This window comes from Penicillium psychrofluorescens, assembly GCF_964197705.1.
Source record: "Penicillium psychrofluorescens genome assembly, chromosome: 1".
NCBI classification, from domain to species: Eukaryota; Fungi; Ascomycota; class Eurotiomycetes; order Eurotiales; family Aspergillaceae; genus Penicillium; species Penicillium psychrofluorescens.
Window position 1 is genome coordinate 5,703,940 of NC_133439.1, and position 18,609 is coordinate 5,722,548.

Here is an 18,609-nt window from a genome sequence, read left to right on the forward strand (position 1 = left end):
ATTATTATAGAATGCTAGGGGCGGTACATTCCGACTGGCCCCCACTGATCGGCGCATGTTGGATCGGACAGTTACACTATGTACTGCGGAGATGGGGGGCCTCAGGGGTCCGAGGCAGATAAGCAGTGGTCTAGAAAATGCGACGGCAACATTTGTAGACAGCTACAAGTGTGGGGTATGCGGCCTCCTACCCAAAACATAAGACAGTCTTGGTAGTTAGCTCTGCCTCCCAAGGGTTCTCTGCATTCCTAAATAGCAGTCATGCGGTGGTCTCAGCCCTTGCTCTGGCTCTGTGCGGCCTTACCAGCGGTCGCGCAGTCGACTGAGGGTATCGAAGATCTCGTCAAGCGTCGGATGCCCAATCACGTTGACAATTTTCATTTCACGCTGGTGGATGCCAATGCCACTACAAGTGACAGCCACGACAGCTATATTGTGAGCAGTGCTCCTGATGGGAAAATTCAGGTGCAGGGCAACTCGCTCAGCGCGTTGTCGTCGGGGTCAGTATCACCAAATCCAGCGTTCGAACAGTATTAATCTCACGACAGTCTTCATCGATATCTGACGGATGTGGCGCACGTCGATATCTACTGGTATATTGGCAGTCGTCTGGACGTCGCGCCATCCAAGCTTCCTCATCTGTCTAGTCCCTTGCGCGGCTCCAGCACTGTTCAATATCGTTACCACTTCAACACCGGTATGGCCCACACCATTAAATTTTCCATTTCAGCTGACCAATTCTATTAAAGTCACCTTCTCCTACACCGCTGCATTCTGGAAATGGGAAGAATGGGAGACCCAGCTGGATTGGATGGCTCTCCGCGGGATCAATCTTCCGCTTGCCTGGGTTGGCCAAGAGAAAATCCTCGTCGAGACGTTTCGTGAGATTGGCCTCACCGACGCAGAGATTGCAACCTACCTAAGCGGTCCTGCCTTCCAAGCGTGGAATCGGTTTGGGAACATCCAGGGCTCGTGGCATGGCGATTTGCCTCAGACGTGGATCGACCAGCAATTCGACCTGCAGAAGAAGATTGTACATCGCATGGTGGAGCTAGGCATGACCCCGGTATTGCCAGCTTTCACGGGTTTTGTGCCCATGAACATCACGCGCGTTTTGCCGGGTGCGAGTGTTGTTCGTGGATCTCAATGGAACGACTTCCCTGCACAATACACCAACGATTCGTTCCTTGAGCCATCTGACCCTCACTTTGCAAAGCTCCAGCGCAGCTTTATCACCAAGCAAAAGGCCGCGTACGGCGATATCAGCCACGTCTACACGCTGGACCAGTACAATGAAAACAATCCCTACTCGGGAAATGAAGATTACCTGCGTAATGTCACCAGCAACACGTTGAAAAGCCTAAAGGCAGCCGATCCAACGGCCATCTGGATGATGCAGGGCTGGCTGTTCGTTAACAGCCCCGATTTCTGGACCGATTCGCGAATAAAGGCCTATCTCTCCGGTGTGGAAGACAACAAGGACATGCTGATCCTGGACCTGTTCTCTGAGTCAAGACCTCAATGGCAGCGGACTGATTCGTACTATGGCAAGCCGTGGATCTGGTGCCAGCTGCATGACTTCGGTGGCAGCCAGGGCTTGTACGGCCAGATCCGTAATATCACACAGAACGCTACTCAGGCGCGGATCGAGTCTCCCACAATGGTCGGGTATGGCCTAAGCCCAGAGGGTCAAGAAGGAAATGAGATCGTGTACGATATTCTGCTGGAACAGGCATGGTCTCAGACCCCTCTTGATACAAAGCAGTATTTCCACAATTGGGTGACAAGTCGGTATGCTGGTGAGAAATCGGTTCCGCAGGAGCTGTACAAGGCCTGGGAGATTCTGCGAACGACAGTATACGACAACACCAACCTCACATCCGCCATTGCGGTGACAAAATCCATCATTGAACTCCGGCCTTCAATTGAGGGTTTGACCGGCGTGGCCGATGCCACGACCATCAACTACAAGCCCTCCGAGCTCGTTCAGGCGGGGGAGCTGATGTACCGCGCTGCCGCTGCGGAGCCTGGACTGTGGACAAATCCGTCGTACAAATATGATATGATCGATGTGACCCGTCAAATCATGGCGAATCACTTCGTCACGATGTACAATCAGCTACTATCTACTTACGAAGGCCCGGTCTCAAATTCATCCAAGGCCGCCTTGTCGCTAGAGGGCCAGACGATCATCCGATTTCTCACGGACTACGACGCCGTTCTCCAAACAGACCGGAATTCCCGCTTCTCTACATGGATTGACGCTGCCCGCTCCTGGGCGCAGGGCAACAGTAAAACGGCCTCGTTCCTTGAATACAATGCGCGTAACCAGATCACGCTGTGGGGACCCCGCGGCGAGATCACCGACTACGCCTCCAAGGCATGGGGCGGCCTCGTCTCTTCGTACTATATCCCACGTTGGCGTACGTTCATCGAATACCTCCAAACAACCCCGTCCAAATCGTACGATGACCAGAGGCTAAACGCGTTGCTGATGGATCTGGAACTTAATTGGCAAACGGAGAAATGGGATGACCCTGAGCCCACAGGCGATGCCGTGGATCTCAAGAAGGTTTTGGCGACTGTACGCCATCACTGGTCTGCTGTCTTCACAGCAAAATGATATCGTGCATCGATAACTTGTACAATTATTATTGCACTGAGCAGGCCAGTTCAGACCTGGGTTCAGGAGAAATGAAGGGGAATGTGTTTTCGGTCCAGCGAGAATTGTGTAACAACCATGACCTCGATTAGGACCTATTTCGAGCAAACAATTGGATTTGCCCACATAGAGAAAAACAGTGGAAACACGTAGTTTTGGTCCAAATCATACCCTTGCAACAGTGGCAACAGCCGCCAGTGGACCGATTGCTCCTTATCGGGTAAATAGTGGCCCCATGAGAATTGATTAGAAATGCGCATTCCGCAATCTCCGGTACAAGGATTGACCCCCCGCAAGCGCGATGATGGCGCAATAATAATTATCAGCTTGTAAGTGCTTGTCTGCTGTCCGTTGGTCGATGTTCTCTTTTCAACAATTTCAATATGGAAGAAGAAGACCACATATCGTCGTCGGAACGGACGCCGCCGTCGGAACAGACACCGCTCATTGCTCACGCTGATGAGCGAACCATCAGCATGTCGCGAGGGTTGTGCATCGCGGTTCTGATGGGCCTTCTTATCTTCGTCCAGGGTATGCTATCATCGAGAATCCCCCCTGAAGGTCCATCGCTGAGTGTAAACCTCTATAGCAACTAACATGTCAATGATGACCACGGCCCAATCTGACATTGCAGCTGACTTGGACGCCTTCGCGGAGGCGTCCTGGTTCACATCCGCGTATCTGGTATGAATTTATCTCTCTAACAAGTTATCAATTGCTAACATCGCCTTTTGCAAAGATCGCCTTGTCCAGCACCACTCCACTAGCAGGGCGACTCGCTCAGATATTCACCGCACGTCTCTACCTGCTGTTCTCTGCTGTCCTACTGGCTATCGGCCTATTCATCAGCGCCGCTGCATCATCATTGGCGGTGTTCCTAGTGGGGCGGGCAGTCTCTGGCTGTGGTAGCGGGGGCTTGATGACTATATCGATCATCTTGGTCCTGGACTTGGTGACCAAAAAACGTAGAGGGTTGTGTATCGGGTTAATCAATACGGGGTTTACCACTGGAGTGGCATCGGGGGCTGTCCTAGCGGGGGTTTTGACCCCAAGCTTGGGATGGGTGAGTCTTTCGAATTCATTTATTTCTTCAATTGCTGACGCAGTCTTTCTAGCGCTTTCTGTTCTGGACACAGGCTCCAGTTGCATTGCTTTTGGGTCCATTGCTATTCTTTGCGATTCCCAAACCACCACAATTCCGTGACGATCCATCCAAAGAGCAGTCTTTGTGGTATAGGCTGGCCCGAGTAGATTATGCGGGTGCCCTAACACTGGTAAGATTCATCGACCTTTCAATCGCTCAAGTCGCTGACTCCTCAGACCATCTCGGTCGTCCTGTTGCTGACCAGCCTCGCATCACCCGAGATAACTCTCTGGCCCATCTTGGGGTCAGCTGTCTTGTTTATCTTCTTTCTGTATATTGAGTCGCAGTGGACTACCGAGCCTGTTATTCCAGTCGGACTTCTGAAGACTCGCAGTGTGTTGCTAACCTGTCTTGCTGGACTTGGAATAATGGTAGCCCGATGGGCTGTCCTGTTCTTCACCCCAGTTTACGCAATGGCGGTCCGTGGATGGTCCCCGGCGTCGGCTGGCCTGATCCTGGTCCCGACCAATGCCGGCTTTGGAGTTGGAGGCTTGCTGGTGGGCTGGTTGCATATTCGCAAGACTGGCAGCTACTATTTGTGAGTCGTGGAGCTACACCACCACTACCACCCCGAGGCTAATACCTATCGCTATAGCTCATGTATCATTCTTTTCCTTCTCTTTGCAATGGCTACACTGGGCCTGTCTTTGCTCTCAACCCCGGATTCTCCCGTGGCTCTGTACTTTGCAACCACATTCTTCGATGGGCTCTTTGCGGGGGCACTGGTGAACTATACTCTGTCGCATGTGCTTCATCTCACCCACGTGCCAACGCATTATATTGTCACGTCTCTCATGGCGATGTCTCGCGGGTTTGCGGGCAGCTTTGGATCGGCCGTGGGAGGAGGTTTCTTTGCCCGAGTCTTGAAAGCCTCCTTGGAGCGCGGCTTTGCTACTCATGGGTTGCCTCCGCAGCCCGAGCTGGTTCGCAAGCTGCTGGGTAGTCCTGCAACAGTAGCCAAATTAACCGGCTCCGAAAGGGTCATCGCGGCTGAGAGTTACGAACACGCTGTGCGGATGCTATTCCTAGCCGGTGGCGTGCTGGCGCTGGCTGCAACGACGATCCAGGCGGGTACTGGGTGGATACGAGCAGGGACGGATGATAAGGACGACAATGAAGAAGACTGAGGGAATAATATTGGGATACTGTATCCTAGGCATATAAAAAGAATACATCATACATAGCGTTAGATAAGCTTAGCCTGCCTGTCCACCGGCCATACAATCTACATGATGTTTAGTATCAACCAAAAGACAAAGGAGAGTCGCATCGAGTTAAGATGCCAATATGATATCTGCTCTCCGTCTCCTTCCTTGCGTTTAGTTGCCCAGAGATTGGAATCGACACCTCAATTTGGTGCCTTGGTGCCTGATTGTCTTGGCAGCCACACCCGCTCCGTTACCTTCTCACCCTTCATCCTCATCCTCCTCCTCCCCTCCCACGCAACCCTTTCTCACAATGCCGCGCGCAGTCCGAGGTATGTCTTCCTTCGTTAAATTTGTTAGTAGCCACTAACTCTCGACTCCTCACACCAGGCTTGCTCATCGAATGCGATCCCTCGATCAAGGCGATGATCCTGAAATACGACGAGGAGCGCCACGACTACATTGTGGAAGACCTAGACGATGAAAATCATTTGGTCATCAAGGAGAGCCAGCTGCAGAATCTGAAGGTCCGCTTGGACCAGGTATGAGGTCTCTAAGTAGGGTCATACCCAGCGCTGACAATCAGGACAGGACCTCGACGAGAAGATCATGCAGCTGGAGGAGTCGGAGTCGGAGTAGTCTGGGAACTCAGAAGTGTGTCTTGGTACCGGAACCAAGCTTCGACAATCCCTACGGCACGAACAACCTGAGCACTGGCGCAATCCACCATATGAATCTCCGTCCACGCGATACCGCCGCATGTCCCCAATCCCTGGCAAGATAACGCACAGTTATGGTGGCCACAATGAACGGACATCCTCGGCAACACTCGGGCAACACTCGGCACGATACAGGATGTCCTAGATGCCGAGTTGGAGAGACTCGTGATCGCGGCTTGGTTGGTGAAGGGATCGGTGATGGAACATACCCACCTCGGGCCCAGGAGTATCTTCTTAGCCGGATACACAGCCGTGTCAATAATAATGATGCAATGAACATGAAATCTGTCCAATCAGCCCCCTTGTCCATGTTGGCGTTCAACGGTCTTTCCCATATCATATCACGTGACCTATCGAACCCTGAAGAAGCTTCTACAACCTGCGAGCTTCTTCTCGCAACATCCACCTCTGACCAGCTCCTTCTAGGTTCCACCGGGTGGCATCTTTCCTCCTCATTACTTGCATCTTCTGGTGCATCATGGGAGATTCTGGAACCTGGCCTCTGGGCTATATAAAGCCAGTCGCCGACTGTCCCAGCTGCTCATCAGTTCATCCAGATCACTCATCTCTCTCCAAGCTATACAACTCTTGAAGCTTCCTTTTCTTCTTCTTCTGAAGAACACCATTTCTCCAACCATCACCACCTACAAACTACTACCACCATCCACCATGTCTCTGTGGCACACCAGCTACCCCGCCTCCAGCGGCTTCGCGCCTCTTTTCCGCCTGCTGGACGACTACGATGTCCACCGCTCCACCAGCAACCGCAGCGGCCAGTCCACGGCGATGCGCTCCTTCTCTGCGCGCTTTGACGTCCGCGAAAGCACTGACGCCTACCACCTCGACGGCGAGCTGCCGGGCATCGTACAGAAGGACATCGACATTGAATTCTCTGACCCGCAGACTCTGACCGTGAAGGGCCGCACCGAGCGCGAATACCACTCTCCCTCTCCCTCGAATGGCACCGCGGAGACTGAAGAGGGCGACGACAAGGCCGGCAAGCCCGCCTACCGCTTCTGGGCCGAGGAGCGCTCTGTCGGCGAGTTCCAGCGCACTTTCACCTTCCCTACCAGGGTTGACCAGGATGCCGTCAAGGCGAACCTGAAGAATGGGATCCTGTCCATTGTGGTCCCCAAGGCTGCTGCGCCGACTGCTAAGAAGATCACGGTTGAGTAATTTTACTCGACGATTGATGCCTGTACACGTGTTATGAGATTGTATTATTGCTTCGGATGATCGCAGTTGTTGTCCTCTATGTACTCTAGTTAATAAACTGAATAATTAATCTATCGCTATACTCCGTCTATACATTCATCTGTCTACACCCAGAACGTAAATCGTAGCTCTATCTTATCCGAAAGCACGCTGCCTGAGCCTCGGAATGTGACGTCCACTAGTTCGGCGTAGAAAACACAGTATTAGCGTCCGATTTTTTATTTTGTTGCTTTAATTAATTGCCGCCCATTGTCTGTCATTAAATCTGTCACATCACTTGATATTTGAGGTCGCATTCTGCCACGCCCGACTTACCGAGGTCCATCCGCACCCCGAGAGCTGTCTCGATCGCCAACCTCCCAGATTCGCCGGCCAACTTCACCAACCCAACACCACCATCTATTCATTCATTCATTCGCCATGGACAGCCAGTCTTACAACTTCCAATATTTTACAGTGCGCTTCCCAAGCGACCACCAGTATGTCGCACACGTGGAAATCAACCGCCCAGAGAAGATGAACGCCTTCGTCGAAGCGTATGTCCCGTCGCCCCCCACTCATTGCTTCTCGCCCTGCAGCGGACTAACAAGTGGAAATCCAGTATGTGGCACGAAATGAGCCAAATCTTTACCCAGCTCTCCTCCGACCCCTCCGTCCGGTCCATCGTCCTCAGCGGCGCGGGCGAGCGAGCCTTTACAACCGGGTTAGACGTCAAAGCCGCGTCGCAGGGTCTGACGCCCGACGCACCCAACGATCCAGCACGGAAGGCGGTACATCTCCGCCGGTATATTGGTGTTTTCCAAGACTGTATCTCTGCCGTGGAGCGGTGCGAGAAGCCCGTCATTGTGGCCATGCATGGTTTCGCGCTCGGTCTGGCGGTCGACCTCTCCACCGCGGCTGATGTGCGTCTCTGCTCGCGCGATGTTCAGTTCTCTGTCAAGGAGGCGGACCTTGGGTTTGCAGCTGATATTGGAACGCTCAGCCGTTTACCCAAGGTGGTTGGGCATTTCGGCTGGGTGAAGGAGGTGGCCTTGACGGCGCGCACTTTCGGCGCGGAGGAGGCTCTCCGCGTTGGCTTTGTGAATAATGTCTACGGATCGCGCCAAGATACTGTTTCTGCGGCGTTGAAGATGGCTGCGCTGATGGCCTCGAAGAGTCCCCTTGCCATGCAGTCGACGAAGGAGATCTTGAACTACTCGCGCGATCATACTGTGGAGGAAGGCCTACGATATACAGCCGTTTGGAACAGTGCTGCTCTTCAAAGTAAAGATGTGTCGGCGGCAATGTTGTCCGGGTTGCAAAAGCGGACGCCGACTTTTGAGAAGTTGTAGTGTTGTATATATAGTTGCGACGCAAATATCAGACCGTGTTCAAATTTGTTGATAACACTATGACATGACCTGCTTGCTGTTCCATGGATACTCCGCGCCGCCGCACTGCAGAGCCAACACGAAGCATACCATCAAACAGGGCCATTCCTACCAGGTCAAGTTGATGGAATTCGGCCAGCCCGGTGGCCGAGGACTGTTGGTCCGTTTTCGGCAGTCGGAGGAAGGAGACGGTAATGATGGGGATCGCGCCTAGAGGAACGCTGGCATAGAAACATACTCTCCATGACGAATACTCGGCAATTGCTCCTGCCTATTATAACTACCACATATATATACTCGAAGGATATCTCTCATCCGTCCACCCGGGTCTCTTCGAGAATAACCCGGACGATTCCTCGTTTCCCGACACGTTGATAGTACTGGTGCAGATTAGGAAATTGTGCCGCAAATCCGTCTTGTGTCTGCGCCATCTCGCGGACAATTGGCCAGAGGGAACAATCGTCAACAGCCAGAATCGTGCCGCCCAGGTAATGCTGGTCTTCGACCGCATGTTCCCACGTCTCCAGACCTGTGTCAAACAGCTTCTCATCCTCGCGCCTACGATGTTCGCGCCAACATGCCAGGAGCCCGTCCAGCTGCGCGAGACGACTGCCACCCCGCAAGACTTCCACTCCCGGCCGAGTGGGTTCTTGCTGAGCCAGATGGGTGAGAATGGCATGGTCGCCAGCAACCATCTTTCCATCAGATGGCATATATAATGGCCGCGTCTCGGAGGGTGCGTCTGCAATGCCTATGTCCTGACCCGCAGGAACCACTTCGTATCGAAGACCGTTCTCCCCGAGACAGAGTAGCACGCGTAGATCCGCTACCGGGTCCCCGCTAAGCGCTAGACGTGCTGACGAGGCAGTGACAAAATTAACCACGTCAAACCCACCACCGTAGACAGCATCCCAATCAAACTCAGTGGCGTGGTTTTCCTGTCCAAATGAGCGGATGAGTCGTTCGGTCTCTGCAGGATCGCCATGTATGACCGTGCGTGCTTGATCAGATGTCTTGCTGACAGCTCCTTGGCCCCAGATGGTGTTGGCGGTCGGATTGAGATAGGTACCAATGTTCCGGAAAGTAAGAGAGATGCGCTCGCCGCCGTTAGCTCGCTCTTCGAGTGATTTCTCCGAATCTGGTCGTTTGTCTGCTCGAATACTGTGCAGCCATCGCATGTTTGTTTTCTCACCGAGAACGAAAAGCGAGTTATGGGGAAGAGGGATGCGTTGCGTCATTCGGCTGGACTCTGTCTCTTTATTGGACTCGAATGCTGAGGCTTTGGTGCGAAGAGTCATGGCGCGCTGAGCGCCTAAGCTGACATTGCAGATGAAGGATCCCCGGACAATGTCCAGCGTTTTATCCGAATGCTCCGATATGCGATCTTGTCCATCCCGGTAAAGCTGAATGAGCACATGGTTCAATGGGTGCCCGAGGATACGCTCAGTGGCGATGCGTACCTCATCAACGGCCGACGTGAACGATTTCAGCGGTGGAGACTCGTCCGCTGGGTGACGGTAGATAGGGATTGCACCATCCGAATGAGATTGTCCTTGAACCGCCACCAGCCGGGGCACCTGGCCTGACAGGTGGTACATCTTCTGCCAAGCAACCTCGGCCCGGATGCGCTCAAAGACGTTCGGAGGTAGATCGACGTTATGCACAATGCGCGAGTCGCCTTCTCCAATTTTCCGTTCGGTTATCTCGGTGGGTGGGGTCGATACCACAGACCTGGTAGAAGTGACAGACTCTGCAACAGACCCTCCGTCGGTGATGGTAGAATCTGGCGTGGGATCGCGACGTTTCGGCCGCCGTACTCTTACGCGTACTGCCTTCTTGCTCTCTGAAGCAGCTCGAGGCTGTGAACTAGCTGAAGAGCCGCGATGCGCTCGTGACATTCCAATGAGATCGTCCAAACTGCGTCCTTCCCCGTCCGGTGAAGGATCTATACTCGCGACCTGGTCAGACGCCTGGACCTCAAGTCCATCCATGACGTTCTCAATGCCAGCAGAGGCGGTCGGCTTTTTGGTTTGCGGCGCAGTCCGGCTTCGGCGCGCAATTGCTTCGGTTTCGTCGTTTTCGAGTTCCCGAGTTAGTTCCTCCGCGCTGAGACCAGTCGCTCCGAGGATGTCTGCCATACGGCGCATGGCTTCTTGGTGGCGCCCGAAATCCCGAAATCCCAAGCAGTCCTCAATGAGTGTCACCGAGAAACCGTTGCGCACGGCGTCCAGGGCAGTCGCGTACACAGAAACATTCGACAAAGAGCCGCACAGGTATACCTCGGTCACAAATCGGGTTCGGAATGACAGCACCAGGCCGGCCGACTCCAGCGCCGAATATCCGGTTTTATCCAACACAGTATCCCGGTCGCGGTCGATAGCCGCCAGAATGGGGGCGGGGAATTGAAAGCCGGTCGTCTGGGGGTTGCAACATGGCGAAGGGTCCGCCGACAAAAACGCTTCGTCGTCGACCGGTTCTGGGCTATCGAGATCCGACGCGGCTTCTATGATATCCGGCAGCGGCTCCGTCTTCGGTGGCTGCGGGGGCTCCTTTTCCAGAACTATGCGGTCCCCAAAGTCCCAATCGACGGTGGACTGGGAGGACTCGAACTGCGATCGCACCCAGACGACATCACCGACTCGACGAAAGGCGGCTGCAAGTCCCGGCAAGGTTTCGAGAATGTCGGCGCTGTTGGGGACCTGCAGGGCCCCAGACGGGCGGACAAAGTCGTTTTGGAAATCCAGCAGCAGCAGGGCCTTGCGAGTGTGGATAGTAGGCAGGTCGCCGAACGAGAAGATGTTCATCGTAAGGACATGATATGGCAGGGGAAGGAGCGTGGGGCGTCCACACGGTGAGGTCAACACGAATAGTGGGGGCAGCATGGGGAGGACACCTCAGGCAGCAACGGCGGAATAAGTCCACATCATCACTGGCACTATGGCATTTCCAAGAGACCGCCTAGACATGCATTCCTCTAGTGTTCTTCAATTGAAAGCCATTATATACTGCTGGATGGATTGAATCAACCCTACCAGGGGATCTGATTCCGTCGTTGAAAATGCCCCTGCGGCCTCGACCTCGGATTTTTGGAAGTCGACACCACCTCTGATTGGTGGGGAGCAATAGCACTTGTCCGGGAGCCCCTCACGTGACAGCTTGCCCACCTCGCCCACTTAAAAGACCAGTGACTCCTCCGTCCCCAACTTTTTTCTCTCCGTCAATTCCTCACCTTCCATACCCTCTCCCCTCTACTTTTTTCCCCTCCCTCTCTTTCCTACATACACAATGGCTGCTCGTGGTCTCCCCCGTGCCCTCCGCCTGGCCCGCGTGGCCGCGCCGCGCTCCGTCGTCACCGCCGCTCTTCCCCGGCCTGCTCTGGCCGCGGCGTCGGCCGCGACCCGGGTGTCGGTGGCTGCTCCCACCACCCGTGGCCTGAAGACCATTGACTTCGCCGGCACCAAGGAGGTCGTCTACGAGCGCGATGACTGGCCCCGTGAGAAGCTGCACGAGTTCTTCAAGAACGACACCCTCGCCCTCATCGGCTACGGCTCGCAGGGTCACGGCCAGGGCCTGAACCTGCGTGACCAGGGCCTCAATGTCATCGTCGGTGTGCGCAAGGACGGTGCGTCATGGAAGGAGGCTGTCCAGGACGGCTGGATCCCCGGCAAGAACCTGTTCGACGTCAACAGCGCCATCGAGAAGGGTACTATCATCATGAACCTGCTCTCCGATGCCGCCCAGTCCGAGACCTGGCCCACCATCAAGCCCCTCATCACCAAGGGCAAGACCCTCTACTTCTCCCACGGCTTCTCGCCCGTCTTCAAGGACCTCACCAAGGTCGATGTCCCCAAGGACGTCGATGTCATCCTCGTTGCCCCCAAGGGCTCCGGCCGTACCGTCCGCACCCTCTTCCGTGAGGGCCGCGGCATCAACTCCTCCATTGCCGTCTTCCAGGACGCCACCGGCCAGGCCAAGGAGAAGGCCATCGCCATGGGTGTCGCCGTCGGCTCCGGCTACCTGTACGAGACCACCTTCGAGAAGGAGGTCTACTCCGACCTGTACGGCGAGCGTGGCTGCCTGATGGGCGGTATCCACGGCATGTTCCTGGCGCAGTACGAGGTCCTGCGCGAGCGCGGCCACAGCCCCTCGGAGGCCTTCAACGAGACCGTCGAGGAAGCCACCCAGTCTCTGTACCCGCTGATCGGCGCCAACGGCATGGACTGGATGTACGCCGCCTGCTCCACCACCGCCCGCCGCGGTGCCATCGACTGGTCCAGCCGTTTCAAGGACAACCTGAAGCCCCTGTTCAACGAGCTCTACAGCAGCGTCCGGGACGGCACCGAGACCCAGCGCTCGCTCGACTACAACTCGCAGAAGGACTACCGCGAGAAGTACGAGAAGGAGATGCAGGAGATCCGCGATCTGGAGATCTGGCGGGCCGGCAAGGCCGTCCGTTCCCTGCGCCCCGAGAACCAGAAATAAATAATATACCCATAGATAGGGTTGCAAAAGCTATGATGTACAATGAACTGTTTTAAACACTTTCGGACTTTCTTCTTGTCTAGTCGCCGTTGTAGTTATCTTGTCCCATCCCTGTTCTACTAGCACGGAACTATAGAAAGGTCAGACACGATAGTTGTACACTCCGGTATCGTCGAGATTAATAATCACCCCAGGGTTGGTCAACCTGGACGTCAAATGTTGTTGGTTGTCTAGAGCTTTTCCCAGCCACGACCATGCCTTCCCCAGCAGAAACCGCTCAATCTCTCACTCCCGCCGCCATCGAGGCCGCTTACAGCCTGATCCAACCCTATGTGCACCGCACGCCGCTACTGACCTGCCACACGCTCGACACCATCGCCTCCACGCCGCAATCGCCCGATGCGCTGCTCGGAACACCCTTCGAGGGCCAATCACCCGCACACCCGCGTTTCCGCTTCTTTTTCAAGTGCGAGAATCTTCAGCGCATCGGCGCGTTCAAGGCGCGCGGCGCTTTCCATGCGCTGCTCCGACTGGTTGCGGAGCGCGGGGAGGAAGAGGTGAAGCGGCGCGGGGTGATTACACATAGCTCTGGTAGGTAACTTACTATTATCGAGGATTTATACAAACTATCAATGGAACTCTTTCTGATATGAACTTGCATAGGAAACCATGCCCAGGCCCTCGCGCTCGCCGCTTCGACCTTACAGATCCCCGCATACATCGTCATGCCCCGCATCAGCACGCCATCCAAGATCGCAGGCACCCGCTCGCACGGCGCAGAGGTGATTTTCAGTGGATCTACAAGCGTGGAGCGGGAGGCGGTCGTGGAAGAAATTCAGGCAAAGACGGACGCCATCCTCGTTCCCCCATACGACGACTTCAATATCATCTGCGGGCAGGGAACGAGCGGGTTGGAACTGGCGGCGCAACATGCCGAACTGACCGGTTCTCGAACATTGGACGCCGTGATTACACCGGTTGGTGGAGGAGGGCTCAACTCCGGCGTGGCGACATTCTTTTCGGATAAACCGCAGACGCGGGTGTTTGGCGCCGAGCCCAGCTTCGAGGGCGCGGATGACTGTCGGCGTGGGCTGCAGGCTGGACAGCGGGTGGAGGCTGTGAGCACGTTGACAATTGCCGATGGGCTGCGCACGCCGGTTGGTTTCATCAATTGGGAAGTGATCTCGAATAAAAAGAAAGTGGAAGGCGTCTTCGCCGTGACGGAGAACCAGATCAAGGCGGCTATGCGTCTCGTACTGGAGCGGATGAAGGTGGTGATTGAGCCGAGCGCGGTCGTCGGGCTGGCGGCTTGTCTATTTGACGAGGACTTGCGACGGCGAGTCGAGCAGGAGGGCGGCGAGGACGGATGGGATGTTGCGGTCGTGTTCAGCGGCGGGAACACGACCGTCGAAGCCATTGCGAAGCTGTTTAGCTCAGTGTAGATTCAAACGAATATAGAACCCAATCCCTTCATGGCAGAGGTATCTCTACTCCGGTTTCTCTCACCACGAAGGTAAACATCCCACCTTTTCTGGCGGCAATTCCTTCCATCACTCGCCGGGGCCACTCTTCGCTACCCCATGCATTCACGCAGGCGGAGAATTTGCCCTGGTCGACCACGCTCTGCCGCAGCGGTGCCTCTCGCTCGGCGTCCTGCGTGCTCATCCCAGGTTGAAAGGGGCGCACCTGGCTACGGTCAACGATCAGGCGTAGCGCTGGAAATGTACCCCATGGCGCAGGGAGAGCAGGCCGAAGTGATGGTCGACGCGACGTGTGTTGTTCGAATGGGCCAGAAGCGTCATTGGTATTGGCAGGACGTCCACTTGCGATTGTTGCAGTGTAGACAACTGCACAGCCAAACCGACTTTGTAGCTGTTTCAGTTCTTTCACGAGCTCGGCATAGAGATCAGAAAGCTGAAAGATTTGTTTCGACTCGCGCAGGCTATCAATTTCTTTCTGGGGACGTCCGATAGTCTCGGTGCGAGAGGCCTCCTCACGCAGGCGGTCCTGCCAGAAGAATGCCGTGACACTGTCAATGACAATCATTTGCAACGGCCTGGAAGCAGAGCGATGCCGCGAAAGATCAAAGAGGTAGGTATCTAACGCGCACATTGTGGCAAGCAGGGCCGAAGAGGAATGCGGCCGAAAGACATGGACATGCTGAATGGAGGAAACCAGAAGCGTTTCGAGGTCTTTGGTCACCGGTTTATTGTCTGCATCTGAGGGAATTCGCTGTCGTACAATCTCTCGGGCCACGGTGCGTAGTCTGTCTGCGTCGAATCGGCCATCGGTATCTATGAAGACCACGGCCGCATCCCGGCCGCCTACTGGAAGACCCCCGTACGTCGACGGCAAAATGGCGAGAGCAGTCAGGTAATACAGCAGGTGCGATTTGCCTGCGGCTGACAAGCTGCTTGAAATCTCCAGGACCGTATCCGGTCGCTTGTTTCCGCGGCTGGAACGGGCATCGGGGTTACTGTCGCCTTGCGCTAGGGGCAGCTGTATTGGTGGCCGGTTTTCGTTATCTGCATGAAGCAGTATTCCCCCATCTCCCGGTAGAGATGCATCCGAAGCTTGTCTAAACTGGCCTTGAGCGCCGACCGAGATGCGTGGTGGTCTCGATGTGAACACTTCGAGCAAAGAGTCAAGAACAGGGATCCCCAGCGGCTGTTGCTGGTCAGGATAAATAGACACCAACTCATGTAGAATCTACGCAAGTCAGCGCGGGGAGAATCCAACATTGGAGAGCAGATCCGAGTACCTGGTCCAGGCCCTCCTGATGCACATCAGCCAGCGCGCTCGCTCCGAGATTGGCAGCCATAGTCGGCAGTAGCCAGAAGCATCAAGGATCGCACATCATTTGTATCAGCGAAGATGTACAATTTCACATAATAAAAAATGGCGTGGTGTGGTGAGCTGAGCTGAGGAACCCAGCCAGTAACCAAGGGAAGTGCAGAAGAGAGAAAGCCAAAGCGGGCGATCTTCCGCTCTCCAACTTCTTTCCTCAACCACCACCACCGCCACCAATGGCGCCGCTCGTCCCCGTCTTCTCCGCCGAAACCCTCCCAGACCATGTCAATACCGTTCGCCGCAATTTCCAAGAGAAGCGCCGCAAAGGTCCCGCGATCGATCTGAAAGAGTGCGCGCTGCTGGAGATGATGCAGTACTCGTGCAACCCTCCGCAAGATGGTATTCCGCAGCCGGGGGCGGTTGTCTGCAAACCTGTTGTGCGCTTATTCCGGCGGTATGTCTTTACGGAACAAACTCCTGGTTCGATTACGAAGGACATTACTGACGAGGCTGCAGATGTGCTGGCGGATTGACGGTCGAGACAACTTCGTGGGAGCCACTACGAATAGCGGAGGAAGAGGCGGCGCATAAACGGGACGTTGAAAGAAGAAAGTGGCTTGATCAATTGCACTGGGCGGAGTTCAGCGTGGAGGGTCTTTTGTTTTTCCTTTTACAATTCAGAACGAAATGATCATGCTTGTCACTGTCTGGGTATCTCCTAACTCCTAAATCATGCTCCTGAAGTGTACACAAAGCGCCAATCGAATCTCACAAAAAACGCCGACCTTTTTCCATGCGCCATGACCCCATATTATGTGGCTCCAATAGTCTCAAAGGGCTCAACACTGGCAGTCGGCTGAGGCTCCTCACCCTCGGCTCGTCGTGCACTCGCGGATGTCGTCCGCCGCCAAAAGTCTCGCTCGCAGTTGACAATCGGGCCCAGCTCCAGATTCAATGATATCTTCGACCGAGTCTTGGAATCGGCATCCGCCGGGACTGGTGCCGAGTCAACATCCATAGCCATGCTCAGTGCACCAGGGACGTTGGAAGAAGCCAGTGAATCTTTCTGTGCTTTCTTCGTTAAACCCTTGACGGTCTTCTCAAACATGCCCTCCATACTCTCCATCCGCCGACCCCAGAGATTCTTGTTACCCGTCGAACCGACTTGATTATCGCGGAATGCGGCGCGCGCCAACTTGCGCAGCGCTTCTTCTCCGTGGCGTCCGTCTTCTGTAGCGCGCTCGCGGATCTTGCGCGTGTCGCTTTCCCGTTCGGTGAATACCGCTGATGCGGAGTAGGTGTGTTTGCTGGGGAAGTCTGGGAAGTTCTTGGGGATGTAGGAGCGGGTGGCGCGGTCGTCTTCCCCGCTGAGCGAGCTCAAGAACGGGAACTTGCGTACATCCTCATCCTCGGGCGGCGGGGAGGGGAGTAGCGGAGCTGTCGGTTCTAGGGGTGGTTGGGATTTGAGATAAGGGTGAAGGTCGTCGATGCAGAGGCGGAGGCGATTCAAGGCAAGCTCGAAATCTTGAGGGATGGGTTGAGTTCGTCGGGAAGATGCCATGGATTGGCGGACATAGGCTGTGAATCGAAAGAGATCTAGAAAGACCCGTTAGTTCTTGCTCGTGTGAATGCCTTGTTGCGCATCACATACACTCCTCTGCGGCGCTGCGCAAACTCGCCAGCGCGGCAGGACGTGCCATATCAAACCCCGAGTCCCGCAACAGCTGCCCCATCGCGCGGTTCATGAGGTGGTCGACACTGGCGTCATCCTGCATGGCAGGCTCAGCTACCGGCGGCAGCGTGAAGGGGTTCTGCAAGCGGTGGTGGTGATGGTAGTATTGTTTCGGTCGTTTGTTGTCATGAGAGCCCATCGAGGAGGAGGATGGTCGCTTGAGGGAGGGCCCTGAAGATGCCATGGCCGATGTGTTCACAGGGTGAAGGGGAAGCTCACCGGATTACGGGCAAGACAGAATGGGGTCACGTGTGAGTGCCTCGGGCAGAGAATCTCTTCTCACTTAACCATGACGGAGAAACAGGAAGAATTGAGGGGGATGAAAGGGACAATGATCAAAACAACCATGCCAATAGTCATAATAATGCCTAACTATACCCTCAATAATAATAATCGCCCACGCATTTTCTTCCCTCTGTCTGTACTGTAGGCGGTGGCCCCGTCGACCAATCCGGCGCCTCGCTTAGCCCGCAAGCTTCGACTTCACCTCACTCTTTCTCTGTCATCCATCTATCCCTCTCCTCTCCCCTCCACCACCACCCAACCAACACAACCGGCAGTCGAAGAGCTGTCCCTTCCCGGTCAATTGTCCCCTCGAGAATCGACTGGCGACATCGATCTGTCACAATGCCCGCTGCTATCCCCCCCATCACCGGCGTAGGTGTTCCGTCCTCCCCCTTCCGGCTGCGCCCGAACGGGCTGGTCGGATCAACGACAAGAATCTGAGCAGTAGACTGACGTGTTGGGCTTGATGCAGATGCTTCGCCGGGGTCTGGTTCTGGACCTGAGCACCGCTTTTGGTGAGTCGCCTGGTTATACGTCGTGGCGTGGTGATCATATTCCCTCGTGGCGGAACGACCGACCATTGAATATGGATTACAATTCCATTGAGAGGGGGGACAGTTATGCAACCAGAACAGTCGGCTAACCACGCATCCCATCAGGTTTCGGCACCACCTTCGGCTACCTCTGGTGGTACGGTAAGTAGTGGTCATGCTTCAACCCACTATACGCATCCAGCTCTTAACATTCTCTCGTGTCAGGCTACCACCTCCCCCGTGTCCGTGCCCGCGACTCCTACTACGCCCGTCTGGAGACAGAGCGCGCTGCCCAGCGGGCATAAATCGGTTCCCTGGCACTGATCGCCTTTCCTCTGTGCCCGTCGGCATCATCACTCCCTTTTCCTTTGTTTGAAATGTATCCAGAAAAAAAAAGCAACGCCACGGAGGAATTGCCATTGTGCTTGGATTCCGCAGGGTAGTTGGATCGACGGGTTGTGTATGAGTCAGGAAGGCTTGGTCTGGAATCGATTGTACATATACGCCTGTGGTCACACAATTTGAGTCTTGG

The 18,609-nt window shown here is 55.0% G+C and overlaps 10 protein-coding genes across 10 annotated transcripts; 8 read left to right on the plus strand and 2 right to left on the minus strand.

Moving 5' to 3' along the window:
* Positions 1-261: 261 nt before the first annotated feature.
* PFLUO_LOCUS2162 (uncharacterized protein) lies at positions 262-2,623 on the plus strand (the record flags this gene model as incomplete). The annotated part of the gene is made up of 3 exons (XM_073779273.1): positions 262-500; positions 549-697; positions 750-2,623. 3 exons carry the CDS (start codon positions 262-264, stop codon positions 2,621-2,623), a joined length of 2,262 nt encoding a protein of 753 aa, XP_073636244.1.
* A 1,596-nt stretch (positions 2,624-4,219) lies between these two features.
* On the plus strand, positions 4,220-4,933 carry PFLUO_LOCUS2163 (uncharacterized protein; the record flags this gene model as incomplete). The annotated part of the gene is made up of 2 exons (XM_073779274.1): positions 4,220-4,344; positions 4,402-4,933. The coding sequence occupies 2 exons, from the start codon at positions 4,220-4,222 to the stop codon at positions 4,931-4,933; spliced, it is 657 nt and encodes a 218-aa protein (XP_073636245.1).
* Positions 4,934-5,264: 331 nt separating this feature from the next.
* PFLUO_LOCUS2164 (TFIIH complex subunit tfb5) lies at positions 5,265-5,590 on the plus strand (the record flags this gene model as incomplete). The annotated part of the gene is made up of 3 exons (XM_073779275.1): positions 5,265-5,283; positions 5,342-5,493; positions 5,543-5,590. 3 exons carry the CDS (start codon positions 5,265-5,267, stop codon positions 5,588-5,590), a joined length of 219 nt encoding a protein of 72 aa, XP_073636246.1.
* Positions 5,591-6,339: 749 nt separating this feature from the next.
* Positions 6,340-6,846, plus strand: PFLUO_LOCUS2165 (uncharacterized protein; the record flags this gene model as incomplete). The annotated part of the gene is made up of 1 exon (XM_073779276.1): positions 6,340-6,846. The coding sequence occupies one exon, from the start codon at positions 6,340-6,342 to the stop codon at positions 6,844-6,846; it is 507 nt and encodes a 168-aa protein (XP_073636247.1).
* Positions 6,847-7,305: 459 nt separating this feature from the next.
* On the plus strand, positions 7,306-8,216 carry PFLUO_LOCUS2166 (uncharacterized protein; the record flags this gene model as incomplete). The annotated part of the gene is made up of 2 exons (XM_073779277.1): positions 7,306-7,421; positions 7,487-8,216. The coding sequence occupies 2 exons, from the start codon at positions 7,306-7,308 to the stop codon at positions 8,214-8,216; spliced, it is 846 nt and encodes a 281-aa protein (XP_073636248.1).
* A 350-nt stretch (positions 8,217-8,566) lies between these two features.
* On the minus strand, positions 8,567-11,059 carry PFLUO_LOCUS2167 (uncharacterized protein; the record flags this gene model as incomplete). The annotated part of the gene is made up of 1 exon (XM_073779279.1): positions 8,567-11,059. The coding sequence occupies one exon, from the start codon at positions 11,057-11,059 to the stop codon at positions 8,567-8,569; it is 2,493 nt and encodes an 830-aa protein (XP_073636249.1).
* A 481-nt stretch (positions 11,060-11,540) lies between these two features.
* Positions 11,541-12,737, plus strand: PFLUO_LOCUS2168 (Bifunctional acetohydroxyacid reductoisomerase; the record flags this gene model as incomplete). The annotated part of the gene is made up of 1 exon (XM_073779280.1): positions 11,541-12,737. One exon carries the CDS (start codon positions 11,541-11,543, stop codon positions 12,735-12,737), a length of 1,197 nt encoding a protein of 398 aa, XP_073636250.1.
* Positions 12,738-12,991: 254 nt separating this feature from the next.
* On the plus strand, positions 12,992-14,179 carry PFLUO_LOCUS2169 (uncharacterized protein; the record flags this gene model as incomplete). The annotated part of the gene is made up of 2 exons (XM_073779281.1): positions 12,992-13,328; positions 13,401-14,179. The coding sequence occupies 2 exons, from the start codon at positions 12,992-12,994 to the stop codon at positions 14,177-14,179; spliced, it is 1,116 nt and encodes a 371-aa protein (XP_073636251.1).
* Positions 14,180-15,763: 1,584 nt separating this feature from the next.
* Positions 15,764-16,060, plus strand: PFLUO_LOCUS2170 (uncharacterized protein; the record flags this gene model as incomplete). The annotated part of the gene is made up of 1 exon (XM_073779282.1): positions 15,764-16,060. The coding sequence occupies one exon, from the start codon at positions 15,764-15,766 to the stop codon at positions 16,058-16,060; it is 297 nt and encodes a 98-aa protein (XP_073636252.1).
* Positions 16,061-16,338: 278 nt separating this feature from the next.
* PFLUO_LOCUS2171 (uncharacterized protein) lies at positions 16,339-17,443 on the minus strand (the record flags this gene model as incomplete). Its single annotated transcript, XM_073779283.1, has 2 exons — positions 16,339-17,123; positions 17,179-17,443. 2 exons carry the CDS (start codon positions 17,441-17,443, stop codon positions 16,339-16,341), a joined length of 1,050 nt encoding a protein of 349 aa, XP_073636253.1.
* Between the last annotated feature and the right edge of the window lie 1,166 nt (positions 17,444-18,609).